Here is a 23,975-nt window from a genome sequence, read left to right as displayed (position 1 = left end):
CTCTTTAAAAATGGGATAGTTGGAAGCTTTGGGCACCCAAGGAGGGCATTAGTCTGTACTTGGTGATGGGTGCTTCTTGTGAGATATGCTGCAAATATCAGTCTCAAAAGTGAAATAATTGTCTGTTTCTGAACCCTAGTAACTGGCAAGTCTCCAGTTGGCTTGTGTCATTGCTATAGCAGACTGATCCTGCCTTGCTTTTTTCTTCCTTTTTCCAAAACTCTAACTGAAAGAACTGGCTGGATGTAGTTCATGCATTGCATTTCATATGGAAAATAGGAATAAGCATCCTTCAGTTGCTTGGTCCTGGCTTCCTATTGAGTCTGACAGTTTCTGAGCACTTTTATAAGGAATTCAGCTGCTTCCAACAAAATAGGAGTGGACAAAGGCCGAACAGAAGCTTTATAAGTTTGGTGTTACACTTTGGAGCACCCAAGTTGGCACTACAGTACCATTCCCTGATGAAAGTATTCCAGAGGCTGATAGTGCAGCTCCACACTGGTTTTGGTTTTTACCAAGACAGCATTTAATATTAGTGTTAGGTGTGATTCTTTAGCAGAATTCTGCAAGAAACTCCACTCAGTGTGTAACAATAATTTACTAAGGTGTGTTTTATGTCTGCATCACACCCTCACCTAATGTACTTTAAGTATGTGTTTAATTACTGCTCCATGTTGAAGGATTCTTGCGTGGATCACTCACAAGAAATGCTGAGCACTGTAGCTGGGACATGGGAGATGCATGGCTCCTGGTTTAGTCACCCTGCAGGGCTGGATGGAGCTGGTGTGCAGTGCCACGGTCTGCAAACCCAGGATGGAATTGCACCTCTTCTTACAAAGCTCTCGACAGAAGTGGCAGAACAGCACTCATGCCACCAATTCACAGTGGTGTTTATAGAGTGTTACTAACCAAATTATGTACTTGGACTTCCTGTGGCTTTGCAGCCCCACCTTGATTCCTGGGGGAGTTGTGGGCACCACAATATGAACAAAAACATGAAACCATTAGAGGACAGCCTGGAGGATGGTGAGGGGAGGGGAAGCTGTATGAGGACTGGCTGAGAGCACTTGGTTTGCTCAGCCTGGAGAAGGGGAGATCTAACTGTGTTCTGCAGCTTCCTCTTGAAGGGAGCAGAGGGGCAGATCTGGAGCATGGCCACTGACAGGACTCAGGAAACTGCGTGAGGCTGAGCCGGCAGGTTTAGGTTGGATAGAGGAACACATTTTTTCAGCCAGAGGGTGCTGCCCAGGGAATGGTTATGGCCCCAAGGCTGCCAGAGCTCCAGGAGCACTTGGACACTGCTCTCAGGGATGCACAGGGTGGGATTGTCTGTGCAGGGCCAGGAGCTGGACTCGATGATCCCTGTGGGTCCCTTCCAGCTCAGTGTATTTCACAGTTCTGTGATCCCAGCAGGACTGTGCCCCTCTTGGGAATGGGAGCAGGTCCATCTAGTTCAGCATTTAGCACTGGGCCCTCCTTCTTGTGTTGCTTCCACATAAACCACTATCATTAAATAAAAGCAGCTGCCATTTTCAGAGAGGGTGAAAGTGTTAACCCTGGTGTTTAACTTAACATTGCCAACACGTTTGCTACAGCACTTTCATCTCTGTTATCTCCTGAGAGTGGCTTTTATCTGACCTTGCTCTGCATTTTTACCCTTGTGCATCTTTGATTTGATCAACTCAGAGCAGCACATATTGGGTTCTCAGGCTGGGGAGGCAGCTTGATCCACAGGGAAGAACATGGGATAAGGGATAGCAATCACAAGCATTAAGATTCTGTTTTATTTTCAGGTAATCTCTATTTTCTATACAAACACACTTTTGGTACCCAGTCTAGATTAAGAACTGTAAAAAATAAACCATTCAGTGAAACTTTATTGAGGAAGTTTCATGGTCTATGTTGTGAAGCTCTGAGTTCTTTTGCAGTGCAGAGCTTTAAATTAAATTGAAATTTTCTGGGAGAATAGTGATTGAAACTCTGCTTCATATGGCAGAGGCAGTGTGTTGAAGGGGAAATGCAACAGCGGGTAAATTAGAGGTGTTAGTGGCTTACATGGCTTTTACAAAAATGTTCCCACCCCTATTGTTACTGCATACCAGGCTTATAGGTCATATTTAGGGGGAATTACGTTAGTTGTTAAATGTTGATTTTATGTCAGACCTCTTCTGGTTGAAGGCTTTTTTTCTTAAAATTCCTCTTAACAATGAGTGACTGTAAGATGTTAATATGGCAGTACCAGCTGGTTTTCAGTGCCTCCAGATGACATCTGCTCAGAACTCGGTAAAGCTCTTTGTCTGTCAGCCCTCCTCAATTACCTTTGGCTAGGGAAGCCTTGCTGGAAGTTCAGTCCCTTGCAGTGGGTTGCAGAGCTGCTCTGTGTCCCCGTTTGCCTCGCTGTGATGTGCTGCTGGTGTGTGGCAGGGCTGGGCACAGCTCTGGGGGTGCTTGCCCAGCGCTTTGCTCTCGGTGTGTGCCTGCCCAGGGGGACAGTGCTCCTGCACAGTGTGTCCTGTGCTCTCTGCCACAAGGGCTTCTCGGGGAAGTCAGGCTCAGCCCTTTCCACACACACCACACAGAGCCTTGGGGTTGTGTGCTGGGTCTCTGGGCCTCTGGCACATTGTGGGTTTGGCAGCTGGGGGTGCGAGGCACCTGCAGGATTAATTCCTCCTGCCTTGTGCCTCCCCGCAGTGCTGTTTGGTTTGGAGTTTTGTTGGTGCAAGCTGAACCTCATTAACTCCGAGTCAAAGGGAGGAAAGGGACACGGTTTCGGTGATTAAAATCTGGGGTCACTCAAGGAGTGGGCACTCTAAGCTTTGTGTTCAGCCATACAAGCCTTCAGAGTGTCGCTGGGTTTTGTTTTTTTGTTGCTGGATGTGGTCTGTAATAGAAAAACTCATCAGAGCAGTGCTGTGGAAATACTTCCTTGTTCGGACGGAGCGGGTTACACGTTTTCTGATACTGAGAAACTAATCTTGTTTGTCATTAATGAAACAGAGCATATTGCAATGCAAATGAGAGAAGTTGCATGACAAGTGGTCCCACAGTCCTCAGCACTTGCTATTGATTGTTCAGTCTTACTTATTCATGCTATGCAAATTGCATTTCTCATCTTGCTCCTTCTTGTCCACATATTTTTGGTACAGGACTTGCCTGCAAACAGTCTTGTTCTTTCACTGGAGAGACAGGGATTGTTTCTGGCAAAGTTCTTAATGTTCCTTTGTCGAGCGAGTACTGGCTGAGCCCGGCAAGGCTCCGGAGCTCTGTCAGGATGAATTCATCTTGCTCTAACTTCAGATGGAGAAAGGGAAGAGTTGGTGGTGTATTATTTGATAAGAATAAAAGCTTTAAAATAGTTTTCAACTCTAGTTTGTTTGTGATACTGAAGCTCTTGTGGCATTTGTTTTCTGGTCAGTCGTTTGGAATAGGCATGTGGGAGTGTTCTTTTATTCCTGCTAAATATTTTTTTGCCTTTCAGGTATACTAAACCACTGACCTTTGCTGACTGCATCAGTGATGAGTTGCCCTTAGGATGGGAAGAAGCTTATGACCCTCAGGTCGGAGTCTATTACATAGACCACAACACCAGTAAGTGACTGTGTTTTTGCAGAGTGATTTGTGCCTATATTAAAATACACTGAACACAAAACCACAGAGTCACTAACAGCATGTTTTAGGGTAGATGAGAGCTGCAGCTTGTGAAATCAAATCCGGTCCTCCATCATACAAAGTACTTCCCTCTCTAAGCAGGAATTTGAGACCTTTTGGGTTGCATTCTTCAAATTGACAGCCATGTTCAAGCCAATACTATGGACACACCTCTGTCAGATTTGGTTCTACTGAGGAGTCCAACTGGGTAGCAGTGATCTGGAGTTTGTTCTTAGCCTGGAATTTGTCCCTGTGGCAAGACCATCAGAAACAGTGAGTGCAAAGGTCTTGTGTTGATTCCCCTGGCAGGGGTGAACTGAATGAGCACGAGCTCCTTTGGCTGCAGGAGCTCACACTGCCTTTGCTGGAAACAAAACCCTCAAGTAAGCTTGGGACGTCCTGTCCAGGGCTCAGACTTCTGGTGTCTATCCTGTGTCCACAAATTAAGCCACTGCTTACACCCTTTGCTAGATTGCTTGATAGACCAAAAGAGCTAATTTTGTAAGTTCATTGGAATTATAAAAAATACACCATTTGATATATCATTACAGCCATTACTAGAATAACTGTAATGGGTTATGCTGGAACAAATCCCCTGAAAAAGTAATAAGCAAAACAAATCAGTGACTATGATTCTCTTTACAGAACAGCTCCAGCTGCAGCCCAGAAATTCACAGCAGAACCACACCCAGGCCTTTTTAGGGGAGCTTGCAACTTGTGCTGAGAGCAACTTCAAAAGGACAAAAGTGCCTTAAAGTGCTTTGAAGTTGTGGGGTTTTAAAATGAAATTTACTTCTAGGACTTCAACTGAGAGCTTTTTTTTTTTTTTTTTTTTTTTTCCCTTTTGTAAATTACAAGATTTTTGAAAATAAAAATGTAGAAGTCTGGTGCATATTTTTTTCCTTGGTGGATTTTTTCCCCTCTTGGGTATTAAAAATGCAGAATAAAAAAACCTATTCCCAAAAAGCCTAACTGACCCCTGCAGTACAAAGATCGTAAGTTTCCAGATGTAAAGGTGACGCAAATACTTTTATTTAGCACTCACATAAATCCTATGATTTTAGGATGACATATCATTAAATGGCTTCATCCTAAGTATTTTTCTGTGAGGTAGGGGATGTTGATTTTTCTTTTCGTTGGAAAGGGTTAGGCAAGTCTACAGGATCACACAAGGGAGATGTGCAGGGGAGAGGAGTGGCCAAATAGAAGGTGCTAAGTTGCAAGGCACAAATTTGGATCTCCTACAGGTTTGTAAGACCAGGTCTGGTGTCCATTTCACAGTCTAGGAATGGGAAAATATCCTTGACCTGAAGCTGTGGGACATGGAAACCTGTTGGATCCCTTGAGTGTTTCAGTTAGCAGAAACTCCAGCATTGTTGAGTTTGTGGTTGGACTCAGTGATCCAAAAGGCCTTTTCCAACCTAAATGGTTGAATGCAGTTGGGACAAACCAAACATGGTTTTATTTATACATTTGAGTTGGTGCAGGTGACCATGCAAAGGTCTGAGGCAGGTACCCCTGGTCTGTGTCACAGGCACCACAGGCTTCAGGAGCATGCAGAGAAGCCTTCCAACTGGGCTGACACCTGCTTAATAACAGTGCCTTTTTAAAGGTTCCACTTCTATGGGATGCCAGAGGCCACAATATTTAAATGAGAATTTCAACTAAAAAGTTAAAAAGATGAGGGACAAACTCATGACATGTTTCTTATGCCAGCTCTAATCCAGCTCACCATAAATCAGAGCACATCCCTTTACCTTAACCTAATAAAGCAGCTCATCCTCGTGGTTTATGTTGAAGTATCCTCTGGAGAGTTTCCAAAACCACCTTCTTCTCCAAGGTTTCTGGCAGATTCCCTAGTAGGAAGGAAGGAGCTGCTGAGGGTGGGAAGGGGATGGAGCCATGTTGGGTCTTGCTCATACAGCACAAGTATTTGAGACTAATTATCAGAAACAAGCCCAAGGATAGACTTAAATTAAATCTAAAGCCAGGGGCCATTAAAAGAAGCAAGATGGAGAACAATTGTAACCACCTCTCTGAGGGAAAATAAATACAATTAAATTGAATTGAGTACCCAGAATATTCCTAATACAGTATTAATGCATAGCCTTGAGTGTGTCTCTGTGGGAGAACTTTGGAATGTGATTTGCACAAAGAAATGATGCTGATGCAGGCATTGTAAGCCTACATTCCTCCAACATGAAGCAAGCAGATTTATTTATGACAAGCTCAACATGAAATTAGGAATTCACGAGACAACAAATGATGTCATAGCCTGCATTTCTATAGTTCTTCCATCTCACTTCTGAATCTATTTTGCATTTCTCAGTAGCTGGGGCTCAGTGAGAGCCCTTGGCCATCATTTTCATTGATTGGTTTTACATGTTTGAAAACCAAAGCTCAAAGCCGTAATTAGGGGGTTACATTTAGTGCCTTGATTACTGAAAAGGTTGAGGTGAATATTTAGAATAAATCTGGACACAAAGCATTTCAATACCTCAGTGTGTTTTCTATCCTCTCTGTGAGCTGTCTGCTGAGCATTCCCTGGGTCAGATTGTGTCCCTGGGTCAGGGCTTGGAGTGCTTCACCACCTGACAGAGATGTTCAGGATTGGAGGCTTTTGCAGTCTTCCTCCTTATTGGTTATACTAGAGGAATTTTCCTGCAGCAGCTTCCACCACCCTTCTTGGGATTATATAAAAAATGGGCTGCTAGTCAAGCCTGAAATAACCAGGCTTGAAGACTTAGTTGAGGTAAAGTTATGACCCAGTGTTCTGCATCAGACTTCAAGAGCCACAGGTACTTTGCCAACATGTTTTTTATGCTGGAAATTAGAGAGCCCTAAGCTGCAGTTGCCGGTGACTGTGCAGTCGTGTCCAGGGAAGCTACATGTCTGGGAATGTGGGGCAGCTCCCTGGGTAACAGCAGAATTTCCCCTTCTGGTTCAACTGTGGAGAAAAGGCAGTTGCTTCATCTTGGTGTGGGTAATGGTTATCTGGAAAATGGGATTTGGGGGCATGAATTGAGGCAGGCATATAGGGATTGCAGAGTCTTACACATTCTGTGTCCTCCTGATCTTTCTTTTGCTCCCTCTAAGACCACAGTGCTATCCATGAGGACACCAGCACCTACAGCTGCCACGAGCAGCTGCTTTCCCCTCATAATATTTTGGGACAGTTTTTCAGGTCCTAGCTTTAATATTTTATCAGCTGAAATATTGCTTCTGCTTGCATGACCTGTAAAGGACTCTGTGTTTAAATGCTTCTACAAACTATACTGGGGTTTTCTGATTGCATTTTGTGGTTTCTCCAAGTCTTGCCATGTAATTTGAAATGCCATGTGTTCTTTTGGGTCTTGAGATATTGTTAAAACAACTTACTGCAGCAGTCGCAAATTAATTTTCTCCTCAGCATGATCATGGACAGCTTGTGAAAAGGATTGTGTGTCCATCCCTTGGGTAAACCCCTTTATTTCTAGTTCTGCTGCCAAGAATATTGTCTAAGTTCTCTTCCCCACATCCTGCGTACTGCAGTGTTAGTCTTACGCCTGACTCACTTAAGAGCTGCTCATACCTTCCACTCTGGCAGCTTTTACTAAATATTTAAAGAGGCTCTTAAGATATGCAGATTAGATTCCCACTGATAGTTTCAAGCAAGTCCTTTGTATTAATTATTCATTATGTGGTAACTAGGCATCCTTATTCAAGCATGTTAGTTTAGACAGTTCAGAGCACTTGGTCAACTAAATATTGGAACCTGCTCCAAACAAGAACATGTAAAAGCCTTGAAATAGAAATGAAAAATGTTTTGGGCACTTCTTCACAAAGCAGAGACAAACACTGACAATAAATTCACCTTGTTAGTATCAGGACTAGCTGCATATCTGTGACCTTGCAGGTTTTTCATGATTAGAAACCTGGAAAGCAATGTATTGGTTGTGCTGGGGTAATGGAGATGGAGGTGCTGTAACTGCTGCATTCACTATGTTACCCTAAACTGCACCTTCCATTTCTTTCAGTCATTTACTGCTGTCCCTGCTTTCCCTGAAGGAAATGTTGACTCCTCTCTCAGATTCTGTTCGTATAATGTCATTTAAGATGCTTTCACAAATTTGTGATTTAATCAGGCTTTATTTTTACTTACCTCTGGAAAATGAGTGAGCAGGTTTTCTTCCCCCTCTGCAATAAAAGCCACTTGGCAGCCAAGGAGGATGGGCAGAGTTGTAATTGCTTTCATCTTGTCAGGTGCAGTATAATGCAGTCATGTGGCAGTGATATTTTCTGAAAGTTTTTTATCGGTGAAATAGTAGAGGTATTTTATTAGTAATGCTATAAAGCAATTGCAATAAAGATAAGTCTAACAGTCAATGTCAGCATCTTAAGCTGTGCATGCATATTCTTGGGCGGATGTTTTTAAGAGCCAGAACCAGGGCAGCTTCAGCAGCAGAGTTGGAGAATTATATGACAGTCTTGTTGTGAATTGTTCTATTCAGCGTGGCAGAACTCATTGGAATTCATTGTGGATAAACAGTCACCTCCTCAGAAAAGAAAGGAAAATGTCTTTATTCAACTTTTATTGCAGGGATGGGGCAAGAGAACTGTTTTAAAATGTCTCAAAGAGTGGAGCTTTTCCAAGCAGCAGAACAAACCTGAATTCTGTTGATCTTGTCTTCTTCTCTTGTTTTCTCTCCAAGAAACTACTCAGATAGAAGACCCTCGGGTGCAATGGCGCCGGGAGCAGGAGCACATGCTGAAGGATTACCTTGTCCTGGCCCAGGAGGCCATTGCTGCCCAGAAGGAGATTTATCAAGTCAAACAGCAGAGGCTTGAACTGGCCCAGCAGGAATATCGGCAGCTGCACGATGTTTGGGAGCACAAACTGGGCTCTCAGACAAGCTGTGAGTAGTTAGTGAGCTCTTAACCAGTGACTTCCTCAGCTGTGGGCCCAGGAGGACAGTAAAAGGCATGAAGCTGCTCCTTGAATAGAGCAGTGGGATGCTACACTATGTCACTCTTCATGTTTGATCAGTTTGTTTCAGGCACGGTGTCTGCCCAGCACCTGTTTGGTAGAGGCTGATTGTTATGGAACACTCCTGTGTGTGGCTCAGTCACTGCAGCCAACCTGAAGATTTTCTGCATGGGCTTCAACAAATGCTAAAAAACGTGGTGGTTGGCTCAGTGTGAAAAAGTTAGCTTACATGGTATTTTATTTGATTTCCTCTGTTTAAAGTAGAGAAACACAGCAAGAAGTCCATCTTGCATAGCATTCCCAGGCCCTTTTGTAGTTTTATATGCCAGGTAGTTGAGTGATGGTCTGGTGGAGCTGAGGATCTGTGCTTCATGCCACATTCCAAGTCACCACTGGTGGATTCCCTCTCTGTGTGTGAAGAGCAGCAGTTTGTCTCCATATTCTGTGTCACACACACGTTAATACCAATGTCACTTCAAGATTTGGTGCAGAAATGTTTTATTTCCTCCTTACTGGTACTAGTTACGAGCTGGAAAATGTCCAGAACAGGATTTATTTCCTTCATGTATTCCAGAATTTTTGTTATAATCCTCAGTATTGCAGATTTTCTGTGTCCTTGCCAGCCAAGAACCTCCCTGTGTTTCACTCTTGTGAGTTATGTGTGATGGTGGAGAATTGGAGAGCTGGCTAATCCTGTGCCTGGTGTTAAAAAATTTTAAGCAGTTTTCTGTCAAGTGAAGGATTCTTGTTTGACAAGGGTGCTGTCCTTCATCTCTAAAGAACTGGATTTGCTCTTTTCTTAGGAGTACTCTACCCAAGTACTGGTGTTCCAGAGCAGTAACACTGAGAACACGAATTACATGGGCGAGATGGGATCTGTCTTGAAAAATACAACCAAACAGAAATAACTAGAAATGCTTTCCCATGTTTTATAGGGCATAAACTGATGGCTGCAAGGATCAAAATATCTCCCTTGCCTACAGCTACCTCTAATAATATTGCACATTGGGGAGCTTCTGTACCTTCTAAGGCAAAAGGGTTCAACTGCTGCTGAGAAGAGAGTTCCGCTCTTAATGGGACATTGATTTAATCTGGTGTGACACCTTGTATGGTTGGTCATGTCCTCAAGGCTGTGAAAAGGCTTGCATCACATTTTTCAGTTTCTTCTCATTCTTTGCTTTTCTTTGTTTCTAAACATTCAGTGGATTGTTTGCTCAATGAGGAAATCTGAAAAAAATAATTAAGTAAACCTTCGTGCAATGCCTGTCCCTTCAGCTCTGTCAAATGCCTTTGGAAATGCAGGAAGCCACACTACTGAATGAAGTGAATGTGTTTGGGAGTTGGAGTTGAGTGTGTTAACCTGGAACAAATCCAGACTTTGGAGATGCAGGACATGCTTTGGCTCCTTCAGTCTATACTTTTTGTGGAGTACTTGACTGCACTATTGCCTTTCCCTGTCTTTGAGCAGTGGGATGTGGAAACTGGGTAACAGACCAGCAGTGTGTGGATGTCTGGGTGTGTAGGAGTGATGGGAGACCTCAATCTGTGGTGGGGCTGGTGAAGGTGTAGGGAGGAAGGCAGAGCTGCTAAACTGGCTGCTGTATTTGTTCCAGTGCTTTCTGGCTCCTCGTCAAGTTCCAAGTATGACCCTGAGATCCTCAAAGCAGAGATTGCTACTACAAAATCCAGGGTGAGTACTACAAATGGACCTTTGCCTGCCCTGAGTAACATTCAGATATTTCCAGACCTCATGGCAAATACTGAAAGGAGATGCTAAAGCAGTTGGAGGAGCTAATGTTGCTGTTCAGGACGTCACTTGTCAGAATTTTCTAATGTTGCAGTCTTAGAAATTTGAACCAGGCTTTTTTTTTTTTTTCCCCTTAGACTTTAGCCTGGCTTGGCAGCTGGCAGTGCAGGATGGCTGTGGGATGTGGAGCTGCATGCTGGCTCCTCCAGTGCTGGAGAGCTGTGGGTCCTCCCCGGGGACTGGCAGCTGTTTTGTGCAGGGCTTAGCACAGGCTGTCAGCAGGGGAGGGTGTGCTCTCATGCAGAGCTCACTTTGGGAGGAAGAAAGGACTAAAGTAAAGTAGGTCAGTGTGGCCTCTGTGGAGGAATATAAAACAGCAAGCTGTAGGGTCAGTGGATTTACAGTATGGATTATCATCCTGCTGTGTTCCTCGTGCAGTGGGGCCTTTTCCTTGGGGAGCTTGGAGGGTGGCTTCAGTTGCTGCAGGGTAACTCCTGTCCTGATGCTTAGCAGTTTTTTGAATGACTGGGAAGATTTTAAACATTTCTGAGCAAAGTTGATGTGTTCCATTGCTGCCTTTTTAGAATTTTTCTCAACTTTTCAACTTACATGGCTGGAACTTCCCTTCAGCCCCTTGTTGAGAGGTGTAATAGCAGCTGCTGGATAAAGTCCTGATGAGGAGGCAGGCAGGGCTGTTTGCTGCTCTTGAGATGACCTGATTGCCTGGAAACTTTGTTTGGAGTACTGTCTCCACTGCCTAAGTTTGGAATTGAATGGGTAATGCTATACCTAAATACTCATATAAAGTAGCATTCTAAAAATGTGCCATCTTGCTGCAGGTTAATAAACTCAAGAGAGAAGTAGCTCACATGAAGCAAGAGCTCCAGTACAAAGAGCATGGATTTCAAACATTGAAGAAGTAAGTGTGTTCTCAAGATCCCTTTTTTTTTTTTCCAGAACATCTCTGGCTTGCAGTGCATCCCCCACCACATTTTTAAATAGCTGCCTAAATAACACAAGCGGAAATATGCTGCTAATGATATCTTTAGGCTTCAGCAGTACACAGCCATGGGGGAGTTCTCTCAAATCAGTGCCTGTGTGGGATTGGCCACATTAGAACTGACTTCATAGCAAAGAGGTTTTGAACCAGGATCTGGTCAGTTGACTGATACTCTGTTTTACTCAGTATTGCTCAGTATGGATGACACTACAGCCCATTGCCTTAATTAACCATGGATTTAGGGCACTGAGGAAAAACTGGAGGTGGAGTGGAAGGGGAGGAAAAGCTTCAGGTACCTGCCTCTGTGTGACTAGACATCTGGCATCTCTTAGATAAGTATTTATTATAAGGGTCAACATGGTAGAATTCCTTTGAGAAAAGGGAAGGAGGAGGTGGGTTGTAATTAGGTTGTGCAAGCAAATACATCTGTGCATGTGAGTGTGTGCCTGGTTTTGAAATCATGACTGAAAAGAAGGTGATTCTCATAGATGGCTAAGCTGATCCTCTCTAGGTTAGGAACAAGGCAGCAAGCAGCAGTCTGCCCTAACACACTGTTTTGGGGGATTTATGTGCACCTTCATCCTCCCTAAGGAGTCAAAGAGATGATGATATTGCTGAAATCAGAGTTCTGAAGCTTAATGTACTGCTGAGTGGAGTAACTTAGGCAGTGGGGAATGGGGTCCTTTGTTCCTTCTGCTGTCCTTGTTGTACTTTGGAGTGTGTTTTTGGTAAAAATTAATGTCAAGATGCATACATCTAGGATGATTCAATTAAGTGGATGTTATTAAGTGTTAGCTTACTGGGTTTTTGAATTTTCTATACAGAATTGACATGAAAATGTCTGATACTCAAGGTGGCTACAAACTTGATGAGGCACAAGCCATTTTAAGTGAAATGAAAGCTCTCAAGAAGGCCATCACATCAGGGGAGAAGGAAAAACAAGACCTCATTCAGGTATTGAAACAAGATGACTTCATAGCATTCTGGGTCACCATTGCTAGAAGATTGAAATTCTGAGAAGTAATTTAAGTATTTTGTATTTCAGATACGTAATTCAGGTTTTTATTGGCATAAACTAGTTCTGTGTTGTGGTTGGACCACAGCCTTTTCAGTTCTTCAGATGCTGGAAATGGGAAATATAAAACACAGTCCAGCCATGCCTGACCTCAAGTTTGCAGAGTCTGAGTGGGCACAGCAAACATGGTCAGATCTGAGTCACGGGGTTAGGCTAAAGTTATGTAGCTGCTGAGGTACTTTGGACAGAATTGAGCTCACCTCATGATTTTTTATGGTTTTAGAGCTTAGCCAGGTTGAAAGACAGCTTTGTGAATGACAGAGGATCCCAGTCAGACCTGTGGGCCAGCAGTGTGTCTGTGGACAGCTCCAGCCCTCTGCTCCCCCGGCAGTACCTGGACGTCAGCTCCCAGACAGATGTTTCAGGAAATGTGAGTAATGTGTGCCAAGCCTTGTGCACATGGAGACATTCCTCTGAGCTGTGTGTAGAACCACCTCACCGTGAGTTTCCAAACATAGACAAGTTTCTGTGAAATCATGACTTCTCCTGGTTTGAACTGCAGTGTGACTCTGTTTTTGTGTGCAGTGTTAATGTATCTCTAAGGGAAACCTGATGTTTCCCACACTGTCTCTATCAGAGCAACCCAAGTAGGAATAAAAGGGGAGGAAGTTTGACTTAGCCTGTAGGTGTAGCTTCTTGTGATACAAATACTCCCTGAGCTCTTTATAGCAATGTTAAATTAGGAGACAAGAAACATTTAGCAGGTCTCTATGGGCTAAGCTCCAATGAGGATTCTTCCCCTAAGAGTGTTTGGCTTTCACTGGCTTACAAGGGGAGAACAGCAGCTTATGTGCAGATATTTTGATGTCACCCAAGTTGTAAAGCTCATAAACCTTCAGTCCCACACGTGCAAGGAGATCAGAAGTGTCAGGTTGGTCCCAGCCTTGGTAAGGACTCAATCAGTGCTGGGGGTACATCTTACTTCTCACAGGACAGCACAAAGCCTCTCCTGTGAACCTTTACTTAAAGGTTTGCAGCCACTTTCAGTCAGGGCCACACGTGTTAGTAAAGATCTGCAGATTTGGGCATGATGGGATGTCCCTTGTCTTTAAGACTTTACAGTCAAAGCAAGATGTCATCCAAACAAAAATGCAGTGCAGCACTTAAGGATGCTAAGATCATTTAAGAAGAAGGATTACAAAGGTATTTGTGTGTTCATAGAAGTAGAAGCCTAAGACAAATGTGGTGGATTTTCTCTTCTTTCCAGGCCAGAAGGGACCTTTGATTCTTGTCAGGGTTTCAGTATTTGAAGAAATCATGAACAATTATTTAAATGCAGTATGTGCCTGTTCTGTGATTGGTTTAACTAGGAAATGACTGACAAGATCTAGTGTCACTTTAACAGTGTGAAGGAAGTATCAGAAGAAGAGTGGTTCCTAAGTTGCTGGTTTGATGTTTTTGTCTCAGTTCGTTGGCAGCAGCAGTAACCAGCTGGCCGAGAAGGTGCGACTACGACTGCAGTATGAAGAGGCAAAGAGAAGGTAATTCTTTGACCCATTGCCCTTTTTGGTTGTCACACAGCTCATTCTGAGGATAAGTTTCACTAGAAGAGGTGCCACCAGACTGAAGCCCAGCATTGCTGCTAAATAAATGCGGTGATTTCTGAGTCAGTGAGACAGCAGGATTTTTTCACCAGTGTTATCTTTCAAGAAATAAACAACCATCCTAGGAATTACTAAGGCATGACTAAATACATAAAGAATTCAGTCTGGCCACACCTGTGGGGAATAAGTGGTTCTGCTACCTGTTGCCAGTGCTTCCCCATTCCTAATAAGGAGAGTGTACTGCAAGGCATCTCCTTGCCTTATTCAAAATGAATGAATGCTTGCATGCCTAAGTGTGATAAGGAGAAATGTATATTGTGTTAACACCTTTAATGGTGTTATATCGCCAATGGCTGCAATTCCAGAGCTTATCTGTAAGAATGTAAGTTTTCACCTTTGCTCTCTGATCTCAGATGAATGAAGAATAGATTAAAAAAAAAAAAAGTGTATCTACTTAACAGGAAAATTTAAGCAAAAGTTTTTCAGGATTTACTTTTTAATAGATAATACCTAACACAACTGTGTAGTTAAATGAAAAACCACCAAGAATTATTTCTTAGACTTTGGCTGGCCTAGTCTTCGTTCAGTGATGCAACCATTGCTGGGGGTGACTTTCTTCACTTTTAACTGCTCTAGAGGGACTTTGCAACTCCAGAATAACAAAGTTCAGATGCGTGGTATGATCTGTGCTTGGGCAAAGAGAAGGCTTTTTCTCCAGCCTCTGGTTAGAAATAAGAGCCTTAAGGCTGGGGTTGCTCATAATGCTCTCATTTTGGTGTACTGGCATGACCAGTAGGCCTTATTTCTCAGTGGCATAAAATTTGATCTGTGTCTGTGGCAGTTGTGAAAAACTGTGTGCCCAACTGCTTTTGACACAAATTTGTTTTTCTTTTCTTAGGTGGAGCAGTTTTATCAGAACTGTTTATTTTGCCAGTCCAAGATTTGCCAAACGGCCTTGACATTCAAATCATTCAGTGACTTTTAATAGCAACATTAAAAATACCATTCCTTCAGATGCAGTGGTTAATTTGGAAGTGTTAAAATTGCCTTTTACTTTGAGGATTTGCTGAAGGCTTCGATTTCATTCACACTGACTTTACACATTCAGATTGAAGAGAAATACTCTTCCTTTATCCTGTATCTTTTTCAGGGAGGGGCAAGTGAATAGTGACAAGCCTGAGAACATATTTAATATACTCCTTATAAAGAGAGAGAACTTTAGAAAGACAGCACAGTGGTTCATTTGAAGTGATGATGTGGGGCATACAACACACCTTGCAGTTAAAGAATACTTTCAGCTCATACCCCATGTTTATCTTGTGTTATCTATAGGTTTTTCTCAAAGTTTAAAAAACATTGTCATGAAGAAAGATGGATCTAAATGGACATGAATAGTTGATGCTAAAATGAAAAGATCTCCAGCTATCAAAGCACTGTGGTTTTGGCACAATATTTAATAGGAGCTGCAGAAACAAATACCTCAACTGGTTTAGAGCTGGAACAATACTATGGATATAGTGACTCACAAGGAGCCTTCTGTTCCCGTGAAAATTCTTCCTTGTGATGTTAGAAGTGTTTCCTGTCCCCACAGCAGCATTAAAATGTTCCAAAAACACAATAGAAGACTAAGTACTTTGCCCACGCATGTACTGTGAAGGAACCAAGTGATGGAAATACGCGTGTTATATTAGCTCTGCAGGATCTGGAAAGGTGACATTTAAGGTTTGAAACCAAGATGGTTCCATATTAATTAGTTTAGAACTAGTAGATCTGTAAGGGGCTGGTGCTTTAGAAAGCAGGCTCTGGCAGACGCTGTTTGCACCATCACTGTGGACCAGACTGAAAGCTCAGGTGTGGGAGAATATCTGACTGAACTTCACCACAGCAGAACTGCCAGGACCCAGCTCCCTTCCCCACCACGATGTGCTTTCCTGTCACAGCTCAGGCAGACAACAGATCCCTAGAGCAGATAATACAAAACCCATAAAAAGACACAGGGCAGCTACAGTGAAAAACCTTTGGCTTAATTATATTCAAAACTGATAATGGATATCATGTCAAAAATCAAAAAGGTTGTCATTGCTACATGTCAGCAAGGTGATAGCTGCTGCAGCATAAATGTAATCAGAGATGCAACTAAATGATGTTGTACTATTCCAGACATGTAGCAGTAACTCAGTTGTGTAGCACTTGCACCCTGCACTGTTCTAATTTCTTGAGCAGTTAAACTTTCAGCTTGGGTTCTGTGTGACTGGTGGTAACTCAGGGATTTTAGCCATACGGTTTTTTAATCTCCTAAAATGAAACATTTTAATGTCACATTGAGCAACATTACAATGATGGTGGGTATTTGAGTGGTCAGTTTTTAAACCACACCTCCCACTTCGTTTGGGTTGGTGGGGGTTTTTGTGGTTTTTTTCTCAAGAACAGAAGCTTATCTGATACAGGTTTGTTAATTACTGATTGTAGATACACATCTCATGCTCCTGTGGAGATGCATGTGCTCTGAACAATCTCTGGAGAGACTGAAAAATTTACGTGCTATGCCTGCGTTGCATAATAATAGAAATAACTAACTTTCCCTAATTAACAAAAAAGAGCCTTGTTAGGCCAATGAATAAATCATCTAACTGCTTTTTCTAGGCAGAAGGAGAACAATTAAATAAAACTGGAGCCTCCTGTTGTGTATTTGTTCAGTCTGGTGGCCATTCTGAGAGGTGGTGTGACCTGAGGCCAGCGTTGCAAGCCCAGCCTGGCTCAGCAGTGGTGCAGTTCAGACTCAGGCAGTGAATGCTGGAGGGCTGGAGTGTTCAGCCAAGTGCAGACCTTCTGCAACGTGTTTCCTTTGTGATGGTGCTGTTTTATTGGAAAAATAGAATAATAAACCTCCTTTTGACTGAGAAAGGGGAAAATAACAATCATGGACCAAGGGTAAAACTGGAGGTTAGTTTAACAAAGCTTTTAGGCTCGGAAATGCATAGAGAACAAATTCCAGTGGAAAAGCCATATCCATGCAAATGTATGCCAAAAGTGATCAGATTTATGCCAGCCAATCCTCTTAGACTCATATCCCTTCAAAATGCACAGAGGAATTCTTGGATTATGAATTAATGCCACTGTTAATTCTTCGTTGGAGCACAGTATTGCACTTAATCAGGCACTCAAAAACAAAACGGCTCCTAAGACGACCTAAAAATAGTTGAGCTGAATATCTATCAATTATGGAACTTCATTAGAGTAAGCAACCTGCTGTGGGAAATGGGTTTACAGAAAGTGATGCTTCTCTTCAGAAAGGTGATCCCACTTCTGTCTGCTGTGATGGTGGAGGCAGGTCAGTGTGTGTGAGCCTAATCCTTCACAGGGTCTCTTGGGGCTCCAGTTGCTCTTGGCCTCTGGAGCTTGGCAGACAAAGTTTTATTCTTCAAGGTCTTTCAGGAGCCTTGTAGCTGCTGCTGCCCAGATCTGCATCTTATTGCTTATTCTATACACTTTGATTTTGCTGGTTGGCACTGAGTTTGCTCTGTGTCTGCCTGTGTGCTGGTTTGCTGGAGGAAGCACTCACCATCCTCTGCACTTATGCAGCATAAACCAAATTCTAGAGACAGGAATCCAAATTAGTACCTGCAATTATTTCCTGCTCCTAATTTAAGTCCAGTCAGTCTGTCACCAGATCACAAAGCCCCTTTCAAAGAGAGAAGCATATTGGACATTTATTTTACATGTCACTTCCATTTCTTATTTGCTAAACCTGAGTGAGGGTTTGAGTCCATCATGTGAAGGAGCACATATGCCTTGCCTCTCTGATTTTTAATCAAGTGATTTTTTTTTTTTTGCAAATATCTTTCAAAATACTTTTTCTCCTTGTTTGCCTTCTAAGTTTTCAAATTTTTTCATCCCAGCCCATTCTGTCCTTCCCATCCCCTGCTTCCCACTTGAGTTTTTGGATTGTGTGAGTTCAGAAACACAGGTCCTTGGTAATTCTAATTCAGATTTATCTGTACCATTGTTTCTCATCAAACTACCATGATCAGCCTGTCAGGTCTTGAAGAGTTGTAGGTTAGTGAGTGCAAAGAAGGCAGCTTCCTTTGGGAAGACTGACATTGCTTCCCTTGGTTCTGTATCCTGGCCTGCAGCTGATTTTCTGCTTCTCTCTGCATGTTGTTGCATTGCAAAGCTGACCATTTGTGGACCTAACTGAGCAGGTCAAATATTTGGGAAATTTGGAACAGGCAGATATTTGGAGTGAGCAGCCTCCTTACCTGCCACAAGCTGTGCTCTCCTCCTCTGTCAATCAAAGATCTTGCTAAATTCTACATCTGTATTGCTGTTGTTTTTAGTCATTATCTTCTTCCCTGAGCTGATGAGGTGCTGAAGGACTGGTGATACAGGCTTTCAGCTGAAATCTAGAATGATACCTCTAATGAAAATAGGCTTTGATTCCGGTGCAAATAAGCAGCTCTGGATTTTGGTAGGATCACATTGCCTCCCCAACTCCTCACATCCTCAAGTGCAGGTTGCACCAGAAGTAGTATAGCTCCTTAATGTGTCTAGAATACTTACTGTTGAATCAACAGGAGGATTCTTGCAGTAGCAGCATGGAGATGTGATTAACTTCCTCATTGTAAAGACAGAAAAAGAGTTTCTAAGCTTTTGACTAACCATTGATCTTTATATGAATCATATATGGAGAGTACACAGTTATTTCCATAAAAGTGATTAACAAGTAGGTAATTATCACATCATACCCTCCACACAAACTACTCTGAGGTCACAGCTGTGATGCATATGAAACACCTGTAGCATATCTGATCACCTTTTCTGACATGCAGAATTTTTGTTGTATTATTCCCTGGCTGGTGGACACTGCATATTAGCTAGAGCCTTCATTTTCCATTGTGAACAAACCTGAGTTAAAATCCCATTCTGCATGTGCACATCCCAGCAGTGCTGTCACTTGGCACCATTCTGGCAAGGGGGACTGAGGGTGGTTGTCCTGGAGCTTAGAGCCTTCCTCAGGGCTCTGGAAGATGTTGTTGGTCATGATGCACCTCTGCATGTCTGGAGCAGGAGATCAGGCACTCCTCAGGGAATAACTGTGTGGTTTTGTTTTTTTTCTCTGCAGAATAGCAAACCTGAAAATCCAACTGGCTAAGCTTGACAGTGAGGCCTGGCCTGGTGTGCTGGACTCTGAGCGGGACCGTCTGATACTGATCAATGAGAAGGAGGAGCTCTTAAAAGAAATGCGATTTATTAGCCCCAGGAAATGGACTCGAGGAGAGGTGGAGAGACTGGAGACAGAGAGGAGGCGCCTGGAGGAAGACCTTCAGGCTGCTAGAGACACTCAGAGCAAAGCTCTCACTGAGAGGTAGGTTAGGGGGCACAGGGCAGTGCCTTTTTGGACAAGAGGTAACTGGGAGCAAGCAGCAGCATCCCCTGGCTGAATGCCCACAGCAGTGCCCTCACATTCCCAGGACACTCCAGGCAGAAAGCTTCTGAACTCATCTCCCAAACAGCCCATCTGCAAGTCTTACTGTGCTAGTGGGGAAAGGTGGCTGTTCCTGCAGTGGATCCTTTATGGGAATGGAAAGAATGCTCAAAATAGCCCAGTGTAGTGTTAGTGTAGTGTAACATTTCTGTATGCAGCCAGCACCTCACAGCAGCTTCTACACTTGCTATGCAGTCTGGGCCTTGGTAAATGTCAGCAGATGGAATTTTAAATTTCCTAAATTTGCTGTTTGTTCTGAGCATCCTTGTATGTGATTCCTGTAGGATCTGGTATTTGACAGGGCTGTGGGGCTTGCAGGGAATATCCTGAATCTAAACTAGCTGGAAAAATGCCAACTTTCTTCCCTAATTTTACCTGTGTTGCAGGGGGAGATCTCACGGGAATGTACAGTGAGGATGAATACTGCATTAGGCATGGCCTACAGATGTTTTACAGTCTGGATGTATTAATGAGGGTGGTTCAGAAGTGTTTCTGGTAGCTGCAGTCTCTTAAACATATATGGAGTAGGCACACTGCATTCACTCTCTCTTTGGCTCTGTATTTTCATTTTCTTCTACACGGTCAGTGTCTAGATGACACCAATTTTCTACATAGGCTTTTCATGGTTTTATTATGCTGGAAAAAATGTAAATGTCTTGGCCATGGCATTTTGACCTGCCTTAAGTGCCTGTGGTTTCACAAATGGTTCTGGTCTTGCCATAAGGTGAACACCTTCATTTGGGATTTTTGGGAATATGGTCACATTCTAGACTGCCAAAGACATTACACATTTATGGGGAAGAATTTTGTGTCCAGATACCTGTTCAGTTAGGGTGGGAGCACCCACATGCATATGCGTTTGTCTCAAACCAATTCAGGTGGGAAATAAAGCTGAGATGCTGCTAAAGCAAGTAATGTAAAGCTGCAATGAGATGGTTAATAACTAAATCAAGTAACCCATAATCATCCATAGACTTCAGTGGAAGGAAATGAAAACATTTATACTTTTATTAGCACAGTGACTATAGGAATGCAAACATGTATAGTGAGTAAAATCTGCCCAGCTCTTTTGAGGCCTCATCCTAGAAACATGAACTTTTATGGTACCAACTATAATGATTTTCTTTTGTGAATGCTTTCAGGACTGAATTTTGCATTTTAAAAGTTTCTATACCTGGTAAACACCTACACATCTTGACCAAATTCTGTCCTGTGTGTTTCTATCAACTTTTGTAGGCAAAAAAGTAGATTTTTTGCTTTACTCCTTATTTAAAATAGTAAATGTTGCTTTAGCTCATCTCTTTCTCCGATCTTCTCTTAGATTGAAGTTGAACAGCAAAAGAAATCAGCTTGTCCGAGAGCTGGAGGAAACCACACGGTTGGTTGCCATGCTGCACACCCAGCTGAAGAGGTAGGTGACCCTTTCAAAAGCTGTGGTTGCTTTTGCTGCACATTGTGCCACTGCCTTTCTGTGCCAGCAATTCCAGCTCCCAGCTGAGGGCTGAAAGGCCTTTCAGTCCCAGCAGTGACCTAAGGCCCCTGTGTAGTCAGTGGAAGGAGAAGCCTTAGGATCTTAGGTTGGTTTAGATGGGCACTTTTCAAAGGGCTGAACAACCTCCTGGTGGTGCCTCTGTCTCACGGGAGGAGTTTGCACAGTCCCTTCTGTTTCAGTAATTTAGGTGACTAGGGATAACTGAAATTTATTCACTAAAGTTTGAAGTACTAAAGTATTACGTTAATAAAGTATGTTAAAGACAGCTTAATGGACAGAAAGTGGAGTGAATCTTACCAATGCAACTACACATTAATGTGTCAGTGATCATATTTCTCTTAATTCCTAGTGTGCCTTTGCTTGCAATGTGGATAAGATACAGAGATATCCCTGAATCTGTTGTGGTTCATATGGTGTAAAGAATGGCTTCTAGTTCAGGCTGTAGTTTTGCTTTTTCCAGGCTAATGCATGACTGCAGGCACTAAGGCCAAATCATTTTGCTAAAACTGTATTTTTATCATTCTGATAGCAAGAAAGTTTGGTGCGGTTTTTGTTTGGTTGAGGTTTTTTCCAACCAGTGTGTACTGAATTTACTCTGTTTGTAGCTTCTGCTCCACTTGGATTCTGTTTCATTTTGTGAAGATGACACCGAAAAGACTGGAAAGAAATCATAGTGCAAGACTGACATGTAAATAAGCCAGCATGGAGAATAGCTATCTGTGAGGCTCTTATGCAGTGGAAATGCATCATATTTTCATTTCATCTAGCTGATTAGGGATCTTTTGAGGTGACCAAGAAGCATGTGAAACTAATTTCTTCCTAACCGTGTGCCCAGTGTTCTTGGCATGCTCCTTCATAAGAATAAGTGTTTGTTATTAACCCCATAATGCAAAACGTCTGGCATTCAAAGGCATGTACAAAAGGAAGTGGAGCCCAGTTTTTTTGATAGGGAAAAGATTGATTTAAAACCCCACCATTTTCATAGTACACTGAAAAGCTGTAAATTCATTAGGCTACAACAGATGTGTATATACTGCCAATATGCAAAAACATCTATCAGAAGCTTTTTTGAACAAATGTGATACAGTACACATCTGTCAGAAGACATTTTCTGCCAAAATTAAACTAAATACAGCATACTTGCCTTTTTCTCATAAGGTCATGCACATAATTATAGAAATGTAGCTTCCAGCTTTTACCCTATAAATAATAAATAAGGGATTATTAGGCTTATTAATATCTCACTGTTTTTCAGTGGGGCAACTTAAGCCACTTATACATATTCAGAAATTTTTCAATAGCTAATCCCTATCTGAAGTGAGGGTCAGTAATGACCAAGGTCGTCAATATGCAGAGCGGGAGTGTTGGTTTAAATGGAATTTCTAGAGATGGTACATGTTGTAGTCACTACTGGAATACTGGATCTCCTGGGCAGAAAACTGTGCTGTGGTGTCTGGACTTTCTCATATGAACAGACTTCTATGCAGCACCTGCTTAAAATTAATTTTGTTGTCAGTTCTGTTCTGAACCTAGAACTCCAGGGATAAATAAGGCGTGTGAATTGATTTCACAGCCCTGCCCCAGCTTTTTCCCTTGCTCTCTTGGCCCTGGATTCCATGTAGCAGTCTTCACATGGATAAATCCTGCCAGCTTTCTGGGAACTGCTGGCTGCTGTGATCTCTGAGGGCCAGTTCCAGGCAGCTGTGATACTGCCTTTTGGCTGCAGGTCCCAAGATTGAGGCAAATGCAAGAAAATTTCCATATGGTCAGACAGTTCATTGCAATAACTTCATCTTCTTGCATGGGCCTTGCTGGCTTTTGCGGTCTGCTTTGGAGATTAACAGGAGCCACAGGGACTTTCCAGAGACATGTGGGAGGAGGGGGATGGCACTAATTTTAATTGGTCTGAAACTGTTCAGTAGAGTTGTTTTGGCCAAACAAGGACTCTCAGGAGTCTGATGTGGTGAGTAGAAAAAGGTGTATGATTGATGCTGTTTTACCAAGCAGTGACCCACTGTTTCTGCTGTGTAGACTGTGTTCTGGACTTGCTCTGGGGACTAATGCGTGTGGCCTGAGCTAACAAAGCAGCACCCTGTGGGCTTAGAGATGTGGTGACATTGCAGTGTTTTCAGGAGAAATCAGAAGATAACAGCGTCATGGTTTTTCTGACTTGTTCCCTTCAGTCTCTCCACCAGCATGCTTTCCCTCTCCTCGAGCAGCAGCCCTGGTTCTCTTGCATCTAGCAGAGGATCTCTCGCCACCTCCAGCCAGGATTCGTCCACCTCAGCCAGTTTCACTGATCTCTACTATGAGCACCTGGAGCAGTTGGAGCAGTTGGACTCTGAATATCAAAACAAGCTTGACCTGCTCTTGGAAGGAGCCACTGGGTTTAGGCCATCGGGCTGTATCACCACTATCCACGAGAATGAAGTAGCAAAAACTCAAAAAGCAGACACCACGAGTCGCATGCAGGCTCTGAGGTCCTTGTCTGGTACTCCCAAATCCATGACATCACTGTCCCCAAGGTCATCTCTCTCTTCCCCATCCCCACCTTGCTCTCCACTGGTGATAGACCCACTCCTAACTGGCGATGCCTTTTCAAGCCATATGGATTTTGATGATGCAGAGATAAGTGCAAATCTGTCAGAACTCACCCTAAACACTGGGAATGGCCACTGTAGACTGGAAGAGCCCCGAGCAGGAGATAAACATCTAGGTCAAGGTATGGTAAGAAAAGATTTGCATGCACTGCATGCATTTATATTTAATGTCATTCATAAAGCATTGAGAAGCAAGCGTTTCAGAAGCTGTCATCTTGTTAGCTTTATGTTGAAAAATGTTTTCAACTCTGTGTTCTGTCTTGTTTGGGAGGGAGAGTTGGTATTTTAATTTGTGCAGAAAAATACTGATCTGATGAGTCTTGCAGGAGACTGATTTAAGTGTGTTTTTATTGTAGACAGATACATGTGGACACAAATCACAGGGATTTCATTTGCAAATGTAAATGGTCACGGTGGG

At 42.9% G+C, this 23,975-nt stretch overlaps 1 protein-coding gene across 1 annotated transcript in view; it reads left to right on the top strand.

Annotated features, from left to right (window-relative positions):
• WWC1 (WW and C2 domain containing 1) overlaps positions 1–23,975 on the top strand; it is a 66,275-nt gene that overhangs the window by 26,874 nt on the left and 15,426 nt on the right. The window contains exons 2-11 of the mRNA XM_066328953.1: positions 3,479–3,588; positions 8,340–8,543; positions 10,228–10,304; positions 11,201–11,280; positions 12,186–12,315; positions 12,660–12,806; positions 13,844–13,917; positions 19,103–19,345; positions 20,787–20,876; positions 23,141–23,679. Coding sequence (XP_066185050.1) covers positions 3,479–3,588; positions 8,340–8,543; positions 10,228–10,304; positions 11,201–11,280; positions 12,186–12,315; positions 12,660–12,806; positions 13,844–13,917; positions 19,103–19,345; positions 20,787–20,876; positions 23,141–23,679 — 1,694 coding nt within the window. The remainder of the gene's footprint in view (positions 1–3,478; positions 3,589–8,339; positions 8,544–10,227; positions 10,305–11,200; positions 11,281–12,185; positions 12,316–12,659; positions 12,807–13,843; positions 13,918–19,102; positions 19,346–20,786; positions 20,877–23,140; positions 23,680–23,975) is intronic.

Source organism: Sylvia atricapilla, chromosome 14 (assembly GCF_009819655.1).
Source record: "Sylvia atricapilla isolate bSylAtr1 chromosome 14, bSylAtr1.pri, whole genome shotgun sequence".
NCBI lineage: Eukaryota > Metazoa > Chordata > Aves > Passeriformes > Sylviidae > Sylvia > Sylvia atricapilla.
The sequence above is the reverse complement of the archived record's forward strand: the minus strand, read 5'-3'. Positions and strand labels throughout refer to the sequence as shown.